General features: G+C 28.2%; 1 protein-coding gene across 2 annotated transcripts; it reads left to right on the forward strand.

Annotated features, from left to right (window-relative positions):
* The first annotated feature begins 3,330 nt into the window (after positions 1 to 3,330).
* LOC107437921 (arf-GAP domain and FG repeat-containing protein 1) lies at positions 3,331 to 24,571 on the forward strand. 2 transcript variants are annotated; one of them, XM_016050067.3, is made up of 8 exons: positions 3,331 to 3,569; positions 6,624 to 6,717; positions 7,941 to 8,231; positions 10,295 to 10,445; positions 13,478 to 13,543; positions 16,404 to 16,736; positions 20,586 to 21,046; positions 23,718 to 24,571. In XM_016050067.3, exons 1-8 carry the CDS (start codon positions 3,406 to 3,408, stop codon positions 23,781 to 23,783), a joined length of 1,626 nt encoding a protein of 541 aa, XP_015905553.1. In that variant the 5' UTR covers positions 3,331 to 3,405; the 3' UTR covers positions 23,784 to 24,571. The 2 variants fall into 2 exon arrangements, with proteins under 2 accessions (XP_015905553.1, XP_071033658.1); XM_071177557.1 differs by having other exon boundaries at positions 3,379 to 3,569; positions 16,173 to 16,736.
* Positions 24,572 to 25,200: the final 629 nt, after the last annotated feature.

Genomic DNA, 25,200 nt, shown 5'->3' on the forward strand with positions numbered 1-25,200 from the left:
AAGACCAAGGGAATAAATTTTTTAACCATATTCAAATCTTTTTAACATCTAAGATGGAATAAGACCCAGATTTCTTTTCCTTTCAGTTTTTTTTCTGAAACAACGAATCAACTATTTACTGAAAATTTTCAGGTTCACAGAAAACCGGGAAATACTGGTTTCTATTCGTTTACTTGGAAATAAGGCAGTTTATGAATTTATGTTACAGTTTGTCCTACTCGTCCCTTAACTCTTAATTTCAGACACTGAATGGTTCTCGGAGGAAGGTTGCATGATGCAATTGCACTCCTAAAGTGTCCCACACATGCTGTACCACAGAGATGTAGGTAAGAGGGATTTGGGGAGTAAAACAGCTAATTGTACATGGTAATTTTATGTTGTTTTTTTCTCGTTTTAGTATTGTTTATGTTTTGTTGTTTACTCTTTAATTTTAGAAAAAAATTTAAAGATTTTACTGGTGCAAAATAAAAACTAAGCATTCTTTTTACTTTTTTTTTTAAATCGATCGTCTTGTTATTCTTTAACAAAAAGAAAATTATTACCACTACCTTTCTGTTACCCTTCACTCGAAAAACAAAACAAATGCATGGCTTTTCTCCTGGATTTTGATGCTTTTAATTTAATGCATAATTTACTTTTTTGCACTCTTAACTAACCGTCTCATTTTACTTTGGAAAAATGTTCTTGGATTCTTTTAATTACCTCCATCTTATCTATTGCCTCAAGCCTTTTTAGTTCCTTCATCTATGACATTTTAAAATATTGAATGCAATTTATTTGCATCCTTCTGTTTTGCAATTTATTTACAATATTTATCTATTAACATTTTTTAATTTTATCAATTTATCTTTCTTTAAATTAAACATTACACCCTACCTACTGTTAAGAAATTTTCAAGCAAATTCATTTTTTTAGAGGTAAGCAAATATTTGTATGAAATCAATCTATTCCAGGAGTTACCTTGTCTTCTTAATTGTGTTCAAAAATTTAAAGTTACAGCGTTGAACATTCGTAATCGTGCACTCAAAATTGGGTTGACTGTTCAAGACGGTTATAAGAGAAATATATACATTAATTCTCTTTCTGTGAATAGAGAGATGCAAAAAATATTTTTAACATCTGCATACAAATAACAGTTTTCATGAGTAACGATTATTATTTAGCATGAAGAACTTACATAAATATGTACTTCAAACAAAAAAAATAAAGATGAAATGGCGAAAATTTCTATTACAAAAGCTCATTAAAAAGCATCTGTTTAAGAAGATTTTTTAATATTAACAAAGCAAATCTATGATTCATATATTTCTAAACTTGAAACAATTTATTTCTGAAATGAACTGAAAAATTTGCGTTAACTGTTTGCTTCTGCAGTTTTTTTTTACACACTCGTAGTGATTAACTACTTCTCTTCATAAATCTTTACATGGGATTTTTATTTCAAAATCTGTTATTGTGAATGACCGAAATTTGAAGAATGTTGACTTGCACCGGGCAATGTCAACAATCTCATTGTCGCTTTAGTGAATGTCCAAAATATTTGTCATGTCCGATTTTATATTAATTTATTCATTGATATTTTAATATTTATTAGATATTTTAATATCTTATTGGGATGGATTAGGAAAATTTAGTGTTCAGAATAGCGGGCAGTGGCACTTTACCTTAAAAAACATTAGTGTAGGAATACCTAGCATCGGGCAAGTGTAATCAAATTAATCTGGTAAATCAGTATGATTAATACAATCAGTTATTTATTTCGGACGTTTACGAAAGTAACTATGAGATTGTTTACAGCTAATAACATCATCAATTTCGGTCTCTTCCAGTGACATAACATCTAAGGCACCAGCTCGTTATGACTTTTTAGATTTCTCCGTGATCTAAAACTAGCTATAGCCAAAGAATGTATCTTTTCTATAGCTACGCTCGTCATTACGCTTCTTCCCCTGAGCATTTGCTATTTAAAATTTTCGCATGCATTGCAAAAAACACAATCTTAGTATTTTTTTAAATTTAAAATTACATAAAAAAATAGCATAAATAAATGAAATAACAATTGTTATTTGATTAAAAATTTAAATAATAATTAAAATGTGTGTAAATTAATTAAAACACAATTGAATAAAAAGTAAATGATATCTTTAATAAGGATAGCATCTTTACTATTATGATGAGTATTTTATCATTAATAATATGATTCCCGCCCGCCCAAAAAAAGATTTTTTTTAATATAATATAAATAATTAATTTTTATCGAAAATTATTTTAAAAAGTGGATTTATTCTCTTATAAACCAGGAACCCTCGAAACTGCCCAGTTCGCATTCTGAGGCGATTATATATATATATATATATATACGATTATATATTTGCTTGCAAATTGTTCTTCTAAAAATAATTTAACTACTAAAAAACTAACTTTTTATACATATAAAAAAAATATCGATTAAATCGACATGCAATTGCATAAATAACTTGATAAAAGTGATAAGCAGAAAAATGCTCAGGGCCTGATATAAAAAGGCATTGGAGCCATAGACACAGAACTGTCAAGGGCCCTCCTAATCCTCCTCAAGGGCCTTGTCTGTTTAATAATGAAGAGTTTTTAAATTATTTGGAACATAATTAAATTACGATATATTCATAAATAAAAGCCCGAACTCATAATTCTAATAAACAATTCTTAAAACAAATAAAAATATGCTTGTAAAATTTATGGGCCCACCAGAAATAAGGGACCTAAACCTAGATCTCTCAAGCCTTATGATAAATCAGGCACTGGTAGAGATAAATTAATGGAAGTAGGTAGGTAATATACTTACGTCGTACTATTAAAGCTACACATTGGGCTATTTGTAACGGTCTGGGAAACATACCTGAGGTACCTTTGGATCCTACTCAAGCTGAGTAGGATCCAAAGGCAAACCATCACAATTTTAATCCTCTGCAGAGGGGCCCTCAATCGGGAGACCACTTCTTCAATTTAGACATAGATCTGAAGGGGAAGGAAATTTTCACCAGATCCCTGTACCCATGGTACTACTCAGCGACCGACCACAGAACTTTCTACAGGTTTTCGGAGCATGTACTCGGTCTGTCTTTGCGGAGTCGAGGATCGAATCCCGGCCCCATCAGACTGGAGTTCGATTCTCTTACCACGGGAATGCGAATTAGAATTTGATTGATGTGAGACTCACAAGACTCTTGAGTATATTGCATGCGCTAAATTGATATACAATTTAACGCATACTACTAACTTAACGCATACTATTTAACGCATACTACTAACGCAGATACTGTGTAAATGGCTCTTAAATAAATCAGATCATTAGTGGGACAAAAGAAAGAAGCTTGCTCTCTCAATGATTAAGCAACTTCAACTTCACTCTTCCATTTAACAAAGATGGCCTCTAGGAGGAGGACGGCTGAAGATAAAAATACAAAACTTTTGCGGGAACTTGCTGCAATTCCTGCTAATAAACAATGCTTTGATTGTTTGCAACGTGGACCAACTTATATTAATGTTACAATTGGTTCCTTTGTCTGCACAACATGTAGTGGAATTTTGTAAGTTCATCCTGTCATTGTTTTGGAACCCTTTTCTGTAGAACGTTTATATTTCGAAACAATTACTTTATCTCATAAGAAAAATTCTCCTATTTTTTTTTGACTTTTCTAGAACATCTTCTTTAACGATAGATATCGATAAATTATCTACCAAACCAATTGAGTATTAATACGAAGAAGTACTTTGATTCAGTGAAATGTAAATGTAATGCAATAGATCTTTGGAATTTCAAGTGAAAGGAATTTATCATTCTACTGTGCATATAAAATTAATTCGAATTCCTGAACTTTTGAGTACGTGTATAAGATAATAAATTTTATATGAAATCGCAATTTCAAGTATGTCCTTGGAGATGGTCACAGTTTCTTTTATTATAAATTCAAACAATTTCACCAGTGTAACATTTAGAATAAGTAATAAAATTCATTTTAGTTTTAATCTTTATAAGTATAATCTTATTTGGTATCTTTCTTTATGGCTGTCATATAACTATGTTTCTTTTTGATACTTGATTTCATTTGTATACAAATAAAATAATTTCTTATGTCCTAGTGATGATTTTAAGTTAGACATTTTTAAGATTAAATGCCAGAACAAAGTTGAAGATCTTCATGCCAAATTATTTTTACATAAATTTGTGGTTGCAACAATTGGGGGAGATTTCTATGGCAAAATAATCGCTAAATCTTGGAAACTTCCGGGCAGTGGCCCTCGACATACTAAATAAAACATCACAGAAAGGGAGGAACTCAAAAGGTATAACTCCTAGCCACCCCCAAGCAAACATCAACATTTACATTTTTAAAAAATTTGCAAGTTTAAAATCTATTTGGCACCTACGGTGATTATAGTTGGCGCGACAGATCACACTATGGAAATATACCCCAGCAATTTTTAAGCTTATTTAAAATTATTATTTTTAATAATTAATATTATCTTAGAAATTATTAATAATTTAAAATTATCTTTACCAAGAGAATGTAGGGGCATGCTTTATATGCAAAATATTGAAATAACATTATTATACAGCCTTGTGCAATAATAAGATCAGTGGCAAATTATTAAGTTCTTATAGTTTGGCAATACTTTTTCATATTTCCATTTACCGAATAAATGTTGCATTTCCACTGTCATTGTGGGCTTCAATTCAAACTAAAGTTATGCATAGAGAGTTTAACTTTCTTGGGGAAACATCGAGAGATAAACTTTCTTAGGGAGAAATAATGATCTGTGCTATTAAAATAGAATATTTTTAAGTCTATGTTTATTTTATTAACAAAATTATGTATTTGGATTGATATCAATATAATTATCTTAATTCTCTCAACAGAATTGGCAGAAACAATTTGAATATATAATAGGCATTTTAAACTTTCTTGCTAATTCTTATATAAATAACTATTTTAATGTATCATCAGTAAAATATGAAATTTAAGTATTTTTTTTTTTAAATATTAATAAGCAGATCAAAGCATTTATGATTAATTATTTCTTTTAAAAAAATTAAGCCTGAAATTGAATTTTCCTTCAGTTAAAACGTATCTTTTTGTTTTAAGGTATGCATATATCGGCAAAAAATAAAATTAAGAATAATTGCATCGTATATGATATTTGAAGGTAAAAAATATAATTTCTTTTGTTTGCTGAAAAAGGCAGCATAAAAAATCTAAATATTTTAATTTAGGTTCAATGTTATAATGCAAAACAATGCTTAAATGTTTTTTAAGTTTATTTAAAAGTAAGAACAAGGATTGTATAAATTATACTAATATATATATATATATATATATATATATATATATAATTCTGAAGAGAAATACACTGTTATTAATTAGTTTGAAAGTAACCATGCATTTACAAATAAAGGAAGCATCTGATAGAGATCAGAATAACCTGAGACAATCACAAAAAATCTTTTAATAATGAATAAGAATTCAGCAAAGAACAAAACTAAGTTCCAGGGCTGGTTTATTGATGATATACATTTAAGCTTGCAATGGTTGAATTTCAAAGTTATAAACTAAGCAACAATTACCAGATTATAGTTGATTCTTGTTAAAAGTTTTAATTGTTTTTTTTTCTTTTTTTTTTTTGATTTTCAAATTAAAAACACTCAGAAGCAAGTATGCATCTGACTTGTTTATTTACATAAAATAAATATATACCTATTATGTTTCAATGTGTTTTCTTATAGTGAAATATGATTTTGCTAATTTATATAAAATTTTTTTAATACTGATTCATAAAAACTTAAACTTGGCATCTAAAAATTTTGAACTAAAGTTGGCTTTTGCATATTGTGATTTCTTGTGTATTATCCGTGGATTACTTGTAAAAAAGCATGCAAATTGTCACTGTGGTTAATCTGCCAAAATTTGTTTCTCGTCATGAGTCATAGAATTTTCTATCGGCTCTTGTCAGTCATTAAGGTGTAAGGGACAATTCACACTAGATGCAAAAAATTTGTCTGTGAATTTGGAGATGTGAATGAAAAACTTATTGGTAAAATTTATACAGGGGGCGGTCCAGACATTTTGTAAAAGGTCCTGTTTTTGTAAAATTGTGAAAAAATTACTCGTAGTTTGTGAATATAAAATAAATGTTAAGTCACATTCTTTCAACCAAGGTCCTGCATTTATGAATTTGTGCAAATAGGGTCCAGTGATTGCAAGAAACTTTTTCAATGAGTTTTTAAATTGTAAGTACATACAAGATTATGCTCAGCACTGTAAAATTATAATTTAAAAAAAAATTTATTTTCAAAAATAAACAGCAATTGCTGCTTCTAAATTAGAGGTGCAACATGCAAATATTTGATATTTAGCCTATACTGCTGAACGCAGAATATTTATTTCGGGCGAATAATTGAAGAAGCTTCTGAAGAAGACAAAACTTAATTCGTTTACATCGGTCTTTCTTGTTTCTAACATGTTCTAACATGTTCTTTAAGTATGATATCAGGAATTTGCTTTTTCTTCCACTTTAAGTATTATAGTTTTTATTCATAGTCTTTCTACAATTGTTAGTACTATATTTTAGTTTATTTTTGTTAGACGAGGACTTACTCCACCACATCGGGTTAAGTCCATTTCGATGACTACTTTTACTCCTGAAGAGATTGAATATTTGAAGAGTAGAGGTAATGAAGTAAGTATTGTTTATGTATCTCTCTCTTGTATCTCTATTCCGTTTTCTGAATCTTTTTCTTGATATATTATTCTAAACAAAAATCTCTTTCTCACTCTTTAGTATTCACATCCAGTCTTTTAATCTATTTTTGGTTTCAAGTTATACATGAATTAACATTTTATGATTTTTCCTTTATGAACAGTGAGAAAGAATTATTTTCTCCTCAATCTATTTGAATTAAAATTTTTTTGATTTCCCTTATTCCGTAAAACACATTTTAAGATTCATTTTGCAAGATTTTCCCTAACTTTTATTGGGGAGCACTTTGATTTTGTGTCACTTGTATAATAGCTCTTCATGAGTATGTCTACATAAATAATAATTACGTACAGTCTGGTGCCTAAAACCTGCTTATTTTCACCTCACAGAGACGTTCTGCTCAGCCGGCAGCATTAAAATCAGGTGCCAGGCATGAATTATTGAATTTTTCCTTAAGATTTAAAAACTATTACTTCTTTTAAAATAATTAGAAGTGTCCTTAATGCATTTAAAAGTTTTGGTTTGTATGATTGCTTAAAAACATCTTTTTTTTTTCTCACAGTTTCATTAAAGTTAAGTATATCTTTATAAAAACAACTAAATGGAAATTCTATTTTGTTTTATTATGTTATTATATTAAATTATCTAAAGGGCTTAGTAATTGTAAGTATACAATATTTTGTAATACATAAAGTATTTTCATGTCATTATTTATAATGCATAAATTTTTTCCTTGTTAATTGCACTATATTTGAGGAATTTTTATGCTTATTTCTGTTTCAAATTTATTATAAAACACTTTTTTTTCTTAATTATTGAAATAACTAAACTTTATTAGTTTAGAACTCATTCTAATATATTTTTGAATAAAATTTATATCTTAATCAAAATTAATTTTTATGCATTTTTAAATTTATGTCATCTAAATTTTATCTCTTCACGATTTCTTTTTTTCAGTCCTCACTTTAGGTGTTAACAATTTATGACAGTTTAAACTAGTTTTCAACATTTGTTATCTCAAAAGCAGGTTGACTAAAGCCAGCATTTGAATATTGGATGGCAATTTCATTAGTTGTTTTAAAAGTGATACTAGATTATAAACATTTCTTTAAATTGCTCATTGTACTCTTTAACAGATGAGGTTCAATTATTGTTCTAGTATTTATTTTCAAATCAATTCTTCTTCCCCCCCCCTTTTCTAGTATTGTAGATATGTTTGGTTGGGCACCTTTGACACAAATTCAAGCAGCATCGAAAGTGAAGTCTCAGATGATCAAAGAAAAAGAGATTTCATGATACAAAAATATGAAAAGAAAAGATGGCATGTTGATCCCGAAATTGCAGTGAAGAAAATGCAAAGTGCTGGCACAATGCGCCATAAGCAAGAAGCTGTTCATTCTCAAAATTTCAATTCTAAAGCTCTTCCAGAAACTCAGCCTTTGTCTAGACTTTTGGGTAAAAACACCACACAATTAGTGGTGCAAAACAACCAAGTAAATATTTTTTTTCTATTGTTATTTCTTATTGTTATATTTTCAATTATCTAATACTTCTTTTTGTGGCTTTTATTTTGTATTAGTTTTTTTTATTTAGTTTGTTGTCTTATTATATTTTAAAAATTTCATTTTTTAAATTTTTTTTAATGAATGTACATATGTTCTAATTTAGTTTAAACCTTAACAATTTTTCAATTTACAATTTTTTAATATTAACCTGTGCTTTGAACTTAAAAAGAAGTTCAAATCAAGAAAATAGATATATAAAACAGTAGAATCAATAAATCTATTGCTTAATATTGATTTTTTAAAAGAAAATTTTTTATCATTCACGCTTGATAAAAATATTTAAGGCTTGATAAAAATAAATGTGTTATTTTTAATAACAATATCAAATTCACCTTTTGACTACAGCTTTTAGTTCAGAACATAGCTAACATTGTACAAAATCTACATATAAAGTTTTAATGAATTCTATAAAACACCTTTTTATAATGTGTGTGTTGTGTGAGCGTAAAGAGATTTTTTGAAAATTATTGTTTTCCAGAAAATGTATTTAAAATGTAAGAAAATTCTGATAACAAAATAATTTAATTATTCATAAATTAATTATTTGAAAATTAATTTCTGGAATGAGTTATGTTTGTTTTTAACATATAATTTTGTATAAATAAATGCTGCAAATAAAAACGATTAAAATAATCAAAGCATAACAAAAAATTTTTCTTTTTTTGGGAGTTATTTCCCTGTTTCAATATGTTCATTCTAATGATTGTCCATCAGCATGCTATAAAACAACCATAACCTCATTTCTAAAAATAATTTAAAAGATTTTATCGGATATAGTAGTAAAAAATGAAATTTGAAATTTCCAGTTTTCTTTCACCCAGTCAGTGACTTATTTAGAAAACTAAAATACTACAGCAAATGTGTTTAATTTTCATATTTATTTATAGAAGTGATTTTTGCTCCTCAAGAGCAAAAATCACTTCTGTAAATAAATATGAATAACACTGAGAGAAAGATATAAATAACACTGAGAGAAAGATATAAATAGCACTGAGAGAAAGATAATTCTGATAATATTTATTAAATATATATAAGGATTAAATGAAATACTTTAATTTTTAAATTGTAGAATATGTGAAGCATATTTTGACGTTGCATATATCGCTCATGGGCTGCAATAGCGGCACAACTCAAAAAATCATGTTTTGAGATAAGTGGGTTTAAAGTTTTCATTGCTAAGGAAAATGCATAAGAAATGCATTACTTTGCTTAAACGAGGATTACCTTCAAGTTGAATTATGAGTTGTGCTAGTATTGCTGCTGAAAGAATGTGTATTTTCATATTTACACCTGTTCTTTGTCTAAAACGCATGTTTTTGAGTTGTGCCACTATTGTAGCCCATGAGCGATATATTATTGAAATACATCTATTGCTAATACATTATTAATCTGAGTTTTTGTTAAAACATTTTTTATTGTACTGAAACTCTGGATTTATTGAAAAAACGAGTATTTTCACTCTTTGGAAGAAAAAACTGCCTCAATATTTATTTAGATAGCTCAATAATTATATAAATACAGGAAGAATATACTCTGAAAAAAATATAGTTAAAATTTTAAGAAAAATTATTAAATTAAATTTTAGAGAAAAATTTAACAAATTAATAGAAAATATATTTAAAGGGAAAAGAAACCTTTAAATAATCAAGTGAACATTTACATTCTCTGATTTTTTCTTATTAAACTTTTTACCTTCTTAATTCTTTTTTTTTTAACCAGTTGATAACTAAAACTTTGCTAAGAAAAAACTTAAAATTATACAAATTCCTGAAACTAACAAAATGCTGAAAAATACTTTCGTAGTGCAATTTTGTATCCTCTTTTAGGAGAAAAAAAGGGGGAGCATCTTTAAAAATTCTCTATGTAGTATTTTTCGAAATTCTTAAATTTGGACACAATTTTGCAGTATTTTATCTAACCACTGTAAGTAGAGTCAGTGATGTTTTAGGTAAGATACATAACAAAAGCATTTTTTTAAAATCAATTCTTAGCCACCTCCACCTGAAGCTTGGCCACATCCAGTGTCTTCTGCTTCAGCTCCCACTATAAGCACAAAATCCATGACTCAGAATCAAGGTAGTCGTTCCATTGATTTACTCTCTGAACTTGCTGGAGACAGTGCTGCAGTTAATTCTCAACAAGGTATGTGACTCTAAACTGTCTTCTTATACTAAATTTAATTTATCTAATCTATCTTAATTTATTTATCTAATCTATCTTAATTTCATAAAAAATTTGTACAACTAGGACTGCAAGTTTTTAAAGTTTAAAAACGGGAGGAAATAGCCCTTTAAATTTTAAGGGAAATGATTCTTGCATTTTAAAAAATTTATTTATTCCTCTAATTTTTACATGTTGTACTAACATTGTTTAAAAAGTCAATATTGTTCAATCAAGCTTCATATTGCTACTCTTAACAGCATCATCATGTTAACTTTTATGCCAATGGCAACTGGATTTACATTGAAATTGAGTGAAAAGTTATTGTGCAACTGTGATTCAAGAGTTGAATTTTGTAATGATATCTTATTATAAATCAATTTTTTAAAAACCATCTAGAAATTCATAGTTATAACTATTCTTAGCATTACCAGAGATGATTGTGCTCCAGAAAAAAATCCGGATTACCGGATTTTTCGCTAACCACGATCTGGAAATCCGGGGTTCAGAAGAAATCATCGATCACATTTATGTAAAAAAATTCTTGTATATATTATTTAAAAATATTAGAACTAAAATTTATACTTGACATCTCTTTCATTTGTAAATATTTTTTCTGGTAGAATAATAAATGTGATTAGAGATAAAAGTAAACTTATACATAATTAATAATTAAGATTATACTGCATATAATTTGTTTAGAATTTCATGCTGTGAAAATATCAATGATTAAAATTTATAAAGACATTAATTTTTTGAAATGCGTCATTAACATATTTGCTGCCACTAAAAATGATATTTCCATCCTCAGAAGCCGGATTACAAAACGGGGTTTTAATGGTTTAAATATTCCTTATATTTTACTGGGAAAACCAGAAAAACGAAGAGACATATTATTTTCCTGTTTAGAGAGCGTTTTATTCCCCGACGCTCTGGAGCGTCAGTGGCACGCAGACTCAACCTGTTTTCGTGAGTGGCACGCAGACTCAACCTGTTTTCGTGAGTGCCACTGACTCTCCAGTGCGTCTGATCAATATTCTCAGAAATTACTAGCATGTTGCATAAAATAGCAGCTTAAAAGGAATAAAACGGAATACCATTCAACTATATGTAGTACCATTTATGAAGCAATACTGAAAATATTTACAAATAATAAGCACAATATACAAATATTGGTAGTCACGCACATAAAAAAATTCAAACAAAAATTTTTAAAATAAAAAAATAATGCTTCACTAACCTGCCGAAACAACTTCTCCGTTCAACTCCCAAAGCCACACTAAACACAAAGCATATAACTTATCATAGTCGATCGACGCGATAGCGCGTCGGCGGCATACCAGGAGGTGACGCTCTGACGCGCTAGTGTGTCGGTGTCAGCGAACGTTTTAATGATATTACAGTGCCCGCCGCTAATAAAATCACCGGATAATAAAATCAGCCGCTTTATAAAATCAAATCGGCAAAAACCGAATCGTTACAATATTAATACATGTTAATAACATCCTTTAATAAAATCAATGCCGCCGCTTTTTAAAGTCAAAATTTTGACTACATAATAAATCAAAGGTGCAATATTTCAGCTTTTTTTGTTCTTATTTATAAAATTTTATTTTTTCGAAGTTTAAAGATATTTTTAGAAGAAGCAACAGTTACTCACAAACCTGTGAAACAGGTGTGGTTAGCACTTTCCTGTGATATACATAGTATAAGAGTTACGGAAAAATGTGGGTGGTAAACGGCAAGTTCATAGAAATCAATTTATCAATGTTAATTCCTTGACTTGAATGAAGTTTGGAGAAACCTATCTCACTCAACAGGGGGTCGAATTCTTATCTTACTTTTTTACTGAATGAACCATAGAAGGGAGAGAAGTTTCTTTTGTTATCTATCTTAACAGAGAACATGAATAGATTTCCAAAAACTGTCTGGGCTCATGTTCCATATTATTTAAGCCGTTTGAGTAAATTAGAGTTAGAGCACATATCATTTTGAAGTTCGTTTGGTGTTAAATTTTATCAGCATTCCGAAAAGGAAAGATTTGAGTCTTAAAGATAAATTCGAAGTGTTGCAAAACTGTGATAAGCTTCCTAAATGTAGTCAACGTGAAGCTTCAATGGAGATGGGGCTCATAACTGTTTCGAAGAAATGATCAACAAGGATGAAATCGAAATGGACGAGAATTTTTCACGTAATGTAGCTATTGACAATAACCTGCAAACATCAGGAGAAAAATCTGATTCTGAAATTGTTACAGACATCAAAAATTGCAAAGTTATTTCTCATCAAGAAATGGAGGAATCAGACTCAGAAGATGAAATAAACTCATCAGTGCCATCTTCAATGGAAGTCAGAAAAGCACTTAATGTATTGCTGCAAGCTTTAGAACAAAGAGGAGGAATATGGAAAACTATAAAAACTTCGATAAACTCTCAAATGATGTTGAAAAGTTAACTTTAAATACTGCAACTCAAGCAACCATTGATCGGTTTTTTGCAAAACTTTTGTAAATTTAATCTTATGTAGGGTTTTACTTTATTAAAATAATTAAATTAGTTAAAATAAAGCATTAATGTGGTCATTATTTCAGCTTTTAAAGTGTGTGCATTTAGAATATATCGTAAAAATTTGTTTTTTTTCTTTCAAATGTTGAATCGCCTCTTAATAAAATCAGCCGCTTAATAAAATCAAAAGAGCATAAAACGAAAGTGATTTTAATAAACGGCGGGCACTGTACTCAAGAAATTTTCAGGATTTTTGAGTTGGGCTCACAACCACCCCTGTGCTATAAAACCATAATAATTTAAGATGAAATTGGTCGAATTGAGCAAAAAAAATAATTAAATATTAAAGTATAATAACTGCAAAATTTGTGTGTCAAAATAATATACTAAAAAGGTTGATTTATAAAATTCAATTGCATCTTTAGTTTTATTTTATATAAAAATTTTCCTCTTTAGTTTTTATGACTTTCTAATAATTGTTGAAATGCTTAAATATATATATATTAACAGGAAATGCAACAGCCAATGGAAATTTTGCTAACTTCGAAACTGCTTTTAATTCAGTGGAAAAAACTGGTATGTTATTCTTTAATGTTAGAAAATAATTTGTTTTAAAATATGAATTTGTACATTTAATTTTTTTAGGTAAATTATTCAACACTGTTCCACACTGTTACATATCTTGTATATTATACCATAATTTATAGCAGCTTTTAGGGAGGTTTAGCTGCTTTTAGAGAGGTTTTTTTATTTATTTATTTTTTCATTGAAGGCTAATATATAAAGATATTCCAAATTATCTTAGCAACTTTGATACACAATATCACATAACTTAAGATATCTAATTTCGTTTGGTTCTATGTATCTCAGTTGTAAATATTTTAACATAGTTTTTTGTTTTCTATTTATAAAACATTGAAGCAAATGTTCAATTTTACCGTTTTGCTATGTTCAGCTGTGATTTTTGCCTTTTCAAAATCGCAAGAATAAAAAATTCTGTTAGTTAACTTATCTAATTATATCTATCTGTAGTGTTATGTTGTATCAAGGTTTGAGAGAGAATTTAAAACGCATTATATTACTGTTTTTGGGGAGGGAAAGTTTTAAAGACATCAGGCACAATAAGTAATAATCCACTTTCTATACAGTTAAGGATGAACAGAGTAATATTTTTATAAATTAAAGTTGTAGCTTATTTTAATTTAGAAAGCTTATTGCTGAACCTTTTTCCAACAGAATGAATGCTCTTGTTGGGTATACAAGAGATTACTACAAATTATGGAGAACAAGAAATTTTATTAATCTTAAGGTCAGGATTGAAACTCAGGAGAAAAGGCTTAATTTGGGCTTTAGACATAAAAAAGTTCAATCATTTTTTCAGAGTAATTGGTATAAATTCTGTAAGAAATTATGTGATGCTATTTAATTGTTCAATTTTTGTTAATAAATATGCATTTATTAAAAGTTTTTTTTCTTCCTAATGAATACATTAATATTCTATTTACATTAAAATATCAATTTATGATTTTTCAAAAGTATTGGGAAGTAAAAAGTTGATTTTAACATTAGAAAATATACCTCCTCAAAAATGTTATCAATATTTTTTAAAAAAAAAAGAAAAAAAGAACCTTATCTTAGGCATTTGTTTTTTACCAAAAAAAGATGTTTCTTACAATAAGCTACCAGCTATTCTTACTTTGAGGTAACATAAATAATAGCCTCAAAATAAAAATAAAATATATTAAGTGTATGTATCATCCATTACATCTCTTTTTAAATAGAAAAGTATGATAAAATTAATCTGATTAACTTAATGAATTTTTTTTCTGAATTTTGTATGTTACTGATCATATTTATTATTGATAGGCGAAATTTTGAAAGACTTGGGTTATCGCTTTTTACAACTTAAATCATCAATTATTTATACATATAATATATATATTTTTTATGTATATATTGTGTGTCTAACATGCAAAAGGTTGTACGCTTTTTATTTTATAATTCTTTCTCTTTGCAATTTTCTAAAGTTAAACATTTTGCTGTAATTTTCTGTGCATTAAAGTTGATGGAAACTTTAAAGCTTTACTTAATTAATCTATAATATTATTGCCTGTTAATTTTTGAGCACAACTTTGCTTACTCAATGCATGTTGCATTAATTTAACATTTTATTATTAATTGGTATGTTGCTTGAATTTGATTTCTGTACATGAGTCAAAGTTCAGTTCATGTTTTTTTAATTGCTTAAACTTCCATATGAGGAATTTGATTTAAAATTTGACTAATGCTTATAAGTCCAAACTTGCTTTTTCCTTATTCTACTAATTATTAAATTAAACAAAATAAACATTCATAACAATTACCAAATGTATAAAAATTTTGTGTTCTTGTATCTATATTAATTTATATAAATTCATAAGCTGTTAAAATTCCTAATTCATTTCTGTAATGCATTTATTATCTTAACTATAAACAAATTTACTATAATAAATGCAGGCTCAAAGAAATTTAAGGCTCACAGAAATGACTTAGCAATTGTATACCAGTTTTTTTATTAATAGCATTATTTAAAGAAAAATATTTAATTTATAATTATTTGGATAAATGTAAAATTATAATTTTTTGTGCATTGCATGATCTTGCTTTTATAACGAAAAAAATTGCACGAATATTTATGTTATTGTTTGTTCTTACTAAGTTTCTTGCTGTACATTTCTTTTGTCTCTCGCTTTTTAACAGTTACCTTTTTGCTGATTTCCTATCCTTATTCCTTGCTACTGTCTATCCTTTTTTATTCTTTAGTTACTTTCGCAGTTTAGTTTTTTCTGTCCATTAGTGGTCAATTTTGCTAGTTATGGTCATTTGATTTTCAGACTTGACTGAAGCCAATCAATCCCTAGTTTGAATATTTTCTTTCACGTATTCTACTAATGCATGCAGTGAATGAAGTTTAAAATATATGCTAGATGTTTTTGTTGTAGTATTAAATTGCATGCAGTTTTTTAATATATTGCAATCTAGTAGATGTGTTCTACAATATTGCACAAAATTTGTTGATAAAACTTCAATTTTTAGACTGTCTTTTTTTAAAAATTAAAATATTAACAATTAGAGCATGATTCAAACTAATTTTTCTAAAGTGATTTATTATAAATCTCTTAATAACAAATTACTAGAACTATCAAGAAAAATAATCCTTCTGCAGGTTGGACTTCTTTTGAGGATGATCTTGATCCCCTTTCTTCTTCTGTTTCTCGCACTCTGACTTTGGGCAAGGATTCTTTTTCTCGTGTGGTTTCCTCTTACTCTTCCACGGTTATGCCTCGGCCTTTGAGCCTTCCGACTTTTGCTCCCACAAACCCTTTCAAATCACAGCCCTTTATTAACTCTGGGAATACATCAACACCTTCTCAGTCTCAGTGGCCATCTTTTGCAGCTGGAAGTAATACCGTTCCTCCTCCTTCGAGTATGTCAACATCAGCCAGCCTAGATACATACCCTATGCAAACACGCCAGACAAACAATCTCCAGAACTCTATTCATGCCTTCAGCCCTGCTTCTCCTCCTGCTCCTAATCCAAACTCTGCATCCATTGTTTCTACCCAGCAGAGTAATACTGATAGATATGCTGCCCTGAAGGATTTAGATAGTTTATTTCATCAGCCAGCATCTACAAAAGCTCCAAGTTGGACTGTTGAAACTACAAGTTCTGGATCACTGTTTGAAGTTCCTGCTACTGGTGAAAAGAGTGGTAGTCTTTACAGTACTGGTTAGTTTAGTTATATTTTATTATGAAGACAAATAAACTGCAAAATAAATCTTGCAGAATAAATTTTCTTTCACTCACACAAGTAATTAATTTTAAATTTAAAGTATAGAAAAAGTGTATTTAGGTAAACCTAAACCTTTCAAATGCTGAAACTTTTTTCCTTCTTTCAAAATATAAAAATTTGCAAAAATTTTGGCAGGATAATGCAGTGGGTGAGTTTATCTAGTAATTATTTCTTTGCATTTTGAAAGTATTTTTTCCGCATTTGAAACTTCATGGTTTACTCTAGTACTCACTTTTATATGCCATGATACAAAATTAGTCATAAAAAGTTTCTCTCATATTATGTCAAATTATAAATAAGCAGTTTTAATTGTTCAGTTACTGTTAAATCCTAATAGTGTAGTCTGTTTGAGATTAAACATGGTAGTTTCAACTTTTAAGGCTTAGTTTTAAAAGTGGTCATGACCAGAAAAATGAAAATATGAGAATATAAATGTCTATTCATTCTTTTTACTTTATTAAGTTTAAGGTTAGAAAGACATGAAATTTTTTATCAAATATTTTTTTCCTTTGTTTTATAATGGTCAAGTTTGATTTTAAACTTTACTTTTTTTTTTCTGGTTTCTTTAGCCAACTATTAATTAAAAACAGATCAACCTGGAGGTTTAACTATTGTTTAACTATCTTTGATGAATTAAATGCCTATTAATATTTAAAATTATGAGTAAACATGGGCTGATTGTGCTCCGGAAAAAATCCGGATTTCCGGAATTTTCGTTAACAGTGATCCGGAAGTTTCCGGAGATCGAAGCTCCAGGCGTTTAAAAAAATCATTGATCACAGAATTTTCTGGAAATCAAATTTTCAAAGGTGGAACTTCAAAACACAGTTTATTTTATTTGTTTGTAAGGGAGAGCCAGAGAGATACTTTCTAAGCTTATATTCATGATTAATATTCATTTTTCATCAGTAAATAGTTATTATCATAAACTCAAGAAAGAAAAGACATATTTGCAAATTTTAATTATTTCTTCAGGTCATCATAGGTATGTGTAAAATTTTAAATATATTTTAAGTAATCTAAGAAATATTGAGAAGAAGGAAAAATACCTTGTTTAAATTTTTTTTTAATTTTTCACTTTAAACTGTTCTTTTTTTTTTTTTTTCCAACTCAAGAAATTTTCCGGAATTTTGATTTGGGCTCACAATCACCCCTGTAATACATAATAAATTTCAAGTATGTTTAATGTCAATCATAACTGGAAAATTTTGAAATTTTTCTATTTTGATGACTACAAAAATCCTTAAAATTTCCTGTGTATAAAAGATTTAGTTTATTTTGCAACAATTATCGTGAAATTAATTATTTTGTAAAATTTACTGGATTCTTACCTATAAATATTAGCAGCTATGCATAATTAATGGTTGTTTAAATTTCATACTGCTGAGACATCCATATTTAAGGAATATTATATTGATTGTTAATTCCGCTCAAACCTTTATTATGAATTTGATGACATTATAAAACATCATATTTAAAGCATATTAAACTTTAATGAATATGTTGGCATTTTAAAAGCCAAAAAAGCAATATCAAATTGATTATAATAAACTTTATATAGCAAAGCACACACACAAATGTATATATATAAAAAATATTTTAATAATTAGAAACTTATTGGGCTACAGACTTGTAAATTTTACAGATTTTATTTTTGACTACAGAATTCTTGAAGAATTCTTTTGAAAACTGAACAGAAGTTCAATTTATTGATCTTTTTGTTGCACTCAATTATCTGCACATTTTTTAAATCTCAATTACTTATTACTGTACTTTTTTTTTCTTTTTACGAATAACTCTTTGTTTTTTACATATAAATGTTAGTTAAGCAATTAAATTCTTGACAAGTAGTGTTGAAAATTTCTTCACATTGAGCTGAGATATTTCAAAAGATGTTATAGCTCTGCACATTCCACAAAATCTTATATTTTGCTCAGAAATTTTATTATATTCTCCAAAGTAGGACTGGGCAATGTAAGAAATTTTATATTGTGATACATCGTCTGTTAGACATCGCGATATAACGATGTATCGCGATTTAGCATATGTTCAAAAATTATCTATCAGAAATCTTTAAATTAATCAAAAATAAATAAAAGGAATAAATCTATTGCAAAACTAAATGTCTTAAGTAAAAATAAACCCAAGCTTTATTTAAATTTTTTTTAAAATTAAAAATGACTTAAGATTTATTGGTTTAAAAATAATAATAAAACTAACAAAATATTTTACATACATACATTGAAAATTAAAAGGAAAAGAACGAAGGTAAAAAAACAAACTAAAGAAATATTCTGTTTAGTAAAACATTTTTAAATTATTTGTTGAAAAAGAATTGTGCTTTTGAAGCATCGTAATATCGAAGCATTGTGCTTTTTTAATTTGTTTATTTAAAATAACGAAGTAGTATTAACTAGCGGTCTAATTCTATACTTAATGAATGTAAAAATAAATATAAGTTTTTTATTTATTTATTATTATTTTCTTTTTTGAAAATAAAATCGACTATGGATTTATTTGTTTAAAAATGATGCAGACTGTCTAACAAATTATGAAACAAACAAGTATTGAGAAAATTTTAAGAAAAATTAAAAAAAAAACCCAAACTTTTAAGTACTATTGTTAAATTATTAAAAAGCGTCAAAACAGTGCTTAACTTTTTATTCAATTAAAAAAAAAGTGTTTTAACTAATAGCCAAATTTTTTTAAAATTAAAAACGACTGAAGATTTATTTGTTTAAAAATAATAAAATTCTATCAAATTATTATACTTACGTGCATTAAATAGATTTTTAAAAAAAACTAATTTTTTATAACCAAGTTAAATACAAAATATCCCTATTAAATTGTATAACTAAAAATGAAAAACAATAATTAAAAAAAAGAAACAATAAAGAATATTTTTTTTTATTCATATTTTCTTTTCATTAATAGATTGAGCTCAGAACGAAGATTTAAGATAACAGCGATTGCGCAACGATTGCCAAGTTCTACTAAAAATAATTTACAGGAATCGTTAAAAACCAACAGACGAAAAAAAGAGAAAAAGTGACAAAATAATGCAGAATGAAACGATCGCTTAGTAGTAAAGTGCACAGTGATCACAAAATAACGTAAATCCAGCTAAAAATAATCTTCAAGAAAAGTAAACTTCCGAAGACAAAAATATCGCACAAAGAAACTATGCATAGCGTTTTATTTCAACGCCAATCCTTGCACGAAACCGGGAGCTTTTCGTTATTCAACGTCATGAAACTAACATCGTGTTCGTAGCTAGACGCTATAAACAGCTCCGCAGTTAGACGAATCCAAAATAGTCTTCGTCACCGTGGTGACAGCGTTAGCGTAGACAAGTATTCTCACATATTAAATCGTTAAACCGCGAGCGTTGTCTTACATGACTGCTTAAATCAGATTTCTGATGCATCGCCTAAGACAAAAGTTATTATATCGGCCTGCGGTTATATGCATTAAATTGATATTTCGCAATGCATCGATTTATAGCCCAGTCCTACTCCAAAGTCATTTAATTTAAGTAACTGTTGGGAGAAAAGATATGAGTGTCTTGGCAGTTTTTCCCATGATTAAAATTTTTTTTTTATAACATGAGAAAAAGTAAATATTGTATGAAAAGTATCGTACCTTAAATTAGGTCAGAAAAAAATATATGGAAATATTATTTTAATCCAATTTATAGCCAGGTCTAATTTTAATTCACTTACTGTTTCTTGTAGTTCATGATTAATATTTATTTTGAAAAAAAATTTTTGTTCTAAAATTTTCAGCCCCTTCCAATCCCTTTTCATCAAGTAACTTATGGAGTCAGCAGCCACAACAAGCTCCGATTCACAACACTTACCAGTCAGCCAATCCATTCCAGACAGGCTCAGAAAGTGGACTGTCCTATACACAAACAGCCAGCAGTCAAGCTTATGCACCTTTTCCAATACCAATTGTAGGCAACAGTCCCAGTGATGATGGAGTACGCAACCAATTCAATACCAATTTCTCTGCTTTTCCAAACCAGATAGTTTCCAGTCCTACAAATGGCTATGGTACCAATCAGCTATTGTTTCAGAATGGTGGAATTGTCTCTCCAACCACCTCTTCAGGAATGTGGAATGTGCCAATGTGGTCATCTAGTCATCTTGGACAAAGTGGTGGGTTGTTTACTAGTGAAAATAAATCATCAATGGATTCTGCACAGCACTCGGATTGGATTCAAAATCCTGTCAACCCATTTACTGTAAGTTTGATTTTTTTTCTATGTTTGCTCTTAATATTTGTTGTGAATATTCATTTTGTGATACTATTAAAATAATAAGTATTATTTTTCTAATTGAAAGGTGGAAAAAATTCCCCTTTAATTTCGAATTTTGTGCTCCATACTAAGAAAGGTTTGAATTTACAAATTTACTTCAATTATCTGTTAAATTATATCTATTGACTCAGAACAATTTAAGTATATATACATTAGTTATAAATATTTGAAAGTTGTGCTAACAGAATTTGATTTAAAATTATATACAGAGGTTAATTTAGATCAGCAGTCAGCAACCTGACCTCAAGGCCACTTAGTGACCTACTGGAAAAGTTTTAGTGTCCCTGTAAACATTCTTAAGTATGAGAATTGGTTGGTATTCTTGCCTACGAATTTTAGTGGTGCTTTTGATCTGGTGAACAGTCGTAAACAAATTGCTCTATGTTTGGAGGCAAGACAAACAAATGAAAAGAAATTATTTATTTATTTAAAATTTCTCTATCATTTATAATTGGTAAATTTGTTTTTATCTATAATTATATCAGTTTGAATTATTTTTATCAACGCTAATTTCCTTCATTGGAACGTTTTTTCATGACATCAGCAGAAGTGGCATTTTTGCACCAAGAAAACACAGACTAAAATCAAAATCTTGTATCTTCGATAACAATTTTGAAGTCAATGGAGGCAACCTCTAAGAACGTCAAACTAATGACCATTTTACTGTGGAATAGAAAGTGTTTTCTCTCAAGAGGTTTCACTGTAATATTTTTTTTTAATCTTTTGCTTCAAATTATCTTCGGATAAAAAATTTTATTATGTTCAATTCTCTAAAAATGTTCTCAAGATACGGCAAAATATGCAAAAAGTAAAATTAATGTTGGGATCTAAACTTTTGACAGCTCTCTTGACCAAACTATTAGAAATGTTTCCTATAATGGATAACTCTATATTTTGGGGGTCACGAATCTGTCCTGTCGAGGAAAAAAGTATGTTTATTTAGGGAAAGTAAGTTTATGTGCCTGATTTTGTAACTTAAAAATATTGTCTACACTAACAAATTAGCATATTTGAGGTCACTCTCTCTAACTTATAAGAATGAGTATAAATACATGAAAATCCCATCATTGGATCAAAAGTTTTTCAGGGTGGGTAATTGTTTTTTGTGTATTGTACATCTAATTTGGCTTTTAAGTGGAGGGGTTGAATATTTATCTCATTTATGATCACAAGTTCTATTGAAAACAACTAAACTAAAAATTAGCAATGCAAACTATTGTATACCTAGCTAATAATTTGTCCTAGTTATTAGGGTTCCCATTCAATTTCACATATAAAATTCTTTGATTTTTCCACAATTATAATAATAAAATGAAGAAAAAAATTTTTGCAATTTTTTCATCCACGCACAATCATTCACTCAATATGTACTGTAGTAACTTATGGATTTCATAATACACAAATTAATTTAAAACTGTTAACAAATTAAAATTTTAAACAAATTAATTTAAACACAGAGAAAGATATTTCTTAGCTACAAATATGTTTATATCTAAGAGACAATTTCAAACATAAAATTGTTAACATCCCCCTTTTTTTAAAACAAATTTGCATTTCGATTTGAATTAAACCTTTAGTATAAATTTTTTTCAATAAATGATATCCTTGGCCAATAAATATTATTGTTACAATTAAGTTAACACTTGATTATTAACTGTAATTTGACTAAATAAATTCATAAAAAAATTTCTGACCAGTGAAAACCTTAGTTGTGACTGTTAGGGAAAAAAGAAAACTTGCACTATCTGATTGAGTAGCAAAGAAAATTAAATAGAGGAGAGTGGAATAAGGCATAATGGAGTGAAACCAGGTACCTTGCTTCAGCTGAAATTAGTTCTGTTTTCTAGTGGACAGACTCTAAATTATATTCTGCTAGGTAAAAAGGAGCTTCAGATTGGCATATTCTTATGTTAAATTCATGACATCTGCATTGATAAATTTGTTTTACTATGTTAACTCTGTGTTCTTTTTTTTTCAAAGTTATTTATGGCACTAATAGTAATAAAAAATCTTTTTATGTCAGCTAAGTGTTTGTTTATAAATGATAAGGACTCATACTTTAAAAAACATTAAGGATTTAGTTTAGTAATAGCATGTTTATGTTTTATTTAGATAACCTCTGCTCTTGGGGTAAATCGATAACTAGCCGATTGAGAGAAGGAATGGGGAAAATGACACGTAAGAATGCGCTATTAAAAAGAGTTGTTTTGTAGTGATTAAAAATAAAGGAAAAATAGAGAAGGGTATGAAGAACCAATATAACAAAACATTTTTATCAAAGACTTAAATCCCTGATTTATATTTCCCCCACTAGTGGGGAAGATCAGGTGATTTGACTTTTTCTAGAAAAAAAAAATTTAGACTAAAGTAATAGACTTTTTAGACATGATATATTGCCCACAACTAAATAATGAATATTTTGATTAAATTAGGCAGTTTCTAGGTTGAACAGTTAAAACTCTAACAGGTTCTTGAATCTTAATTACCCGATCTTACCTCTCTTTCCCCTATTGAGTATTCAAAAGCAATTAATTTCTTTTATTTGATAATGAACGAAATATATGGGCATTTTTTAATAATTTGCATAATTTTACAGGTTCCATCCAGCAATTTAGGATACCAAGTAGGTCCCAAAAGCAACTGTAGCAATCCTTTTCTATGACATGTAAAAAAAGAAAAAGAACTTGATCTAATGTACTCTTAAAAAGTCCAGATTTCTATGTCAGAACATCTTGGAAGTTTTGCAAACATTAGATATGGAGATGATCTTATATATATATATATATTCAGTTATAAATGGTATTTAATGGAGTATGAATGAATGACCTGTATGAGAGAGGTGAGCTATGCTGTATGGGGATTATATTGCAGTTGTATATAAGATAATTTTATCTGTATATAATAATCACATACAGATATATTATATATATGTAAACATGCCCTTATTTGTAGTACAAGGCTTTTCATCTATCTAGTCCTTGCTTAAGTTTCTTTTTAAGTTTGATAAACAATTTTTTAGATATTTATGAAACATACTTTACCTCAAACTTTTGTTTTAGTTTGTATTTATTTAATTTTATAATGCTCATTGAGCTGAATTTCTGTGAATTTAACTATTTAACTTTAGAACTTCAACTTTTCATTAATGCTAAGCTTTTCCACAAAAACATTTTTTAGCTCATCTTCCAGTTTATCTACTTGTCTAGTTCAAGTTATCCTACTTTTATCAAGGCTGTAATTATCTAGAATAACTTGGAGTAAGGCAAGATTAAAAAAAAGGGGGGTATAAGTCTTTGTTTGTAACCATTAGCTTTGTTAAAAGTTCCATATTCTTTTCATTTGCTCACTTTAATAAATTAGATACCGTATTGAATGTTACTTTTGAGTTGTTTCATATTATGTAAATGATGTCATGTATAAATAAACTATTGTTTTATTTTGCTACAAAAATGTGTATTTATTGAAAAGATATCAAATTGTCTGAATAAAATTTTATTATTCCACAAATTTGAGTTTATACAAAAAGAGTAATTGATGACAATTTTGATGATTAGCTTTCTCTTATCCATAGTAAAAATTGCTGTGCTTGGAAATATAAGATCAACAGCAAATGATGTGACATTTTAGCAAACAGAAAAAGATTAACATTAATGATTCAATATTCAAAGTACAATAAACAATTAAATGCATATTACTATATGGCATTGGGTAATGATGATAAATGAATAATGCAAATGAAATGTAGCAGGGATACTTAAATTAGAGCCTATCAGTTTATTTCTCTTTAATACATAAAAAATAATTATTACCAAAAATTATCTTTTACTTTAAATATTGAAATTATGGTTTGGCAAGTGCTTATTTGCGTGATTTCGTTTTAAAATAAGTATCTGATTATGACTATTCTAGGAGGGTGAATTATTTACATAGGGAAGTATCTCATGGAAATGTTTAATTTCATTCACGATTGGATAAATGTATATCGTAAAGAAATTTAATTTCTCCATTAGTTATATACCAGACATTTATTTTCTAAGCAGAATGCTAATTCAAATTTCTCCATTATATCTTGAAATTTT

This window comes from Parasteatoda tepidariorum, chromosome 2, assembly GCF_043381705.1.
Source record: "Parasteatoda tepidariorum isolate YZ-2023 chromosome 2, CAS_Ptep_4.0, whole genome shotgun sequence".
Classification (NCBI taxonomy): Eukaryota; Metazoa; Arthropoda; class Arachnida; order Araneae; family Theridiidae; genus Parasteatoda; species Parasteatoda tepidariorum.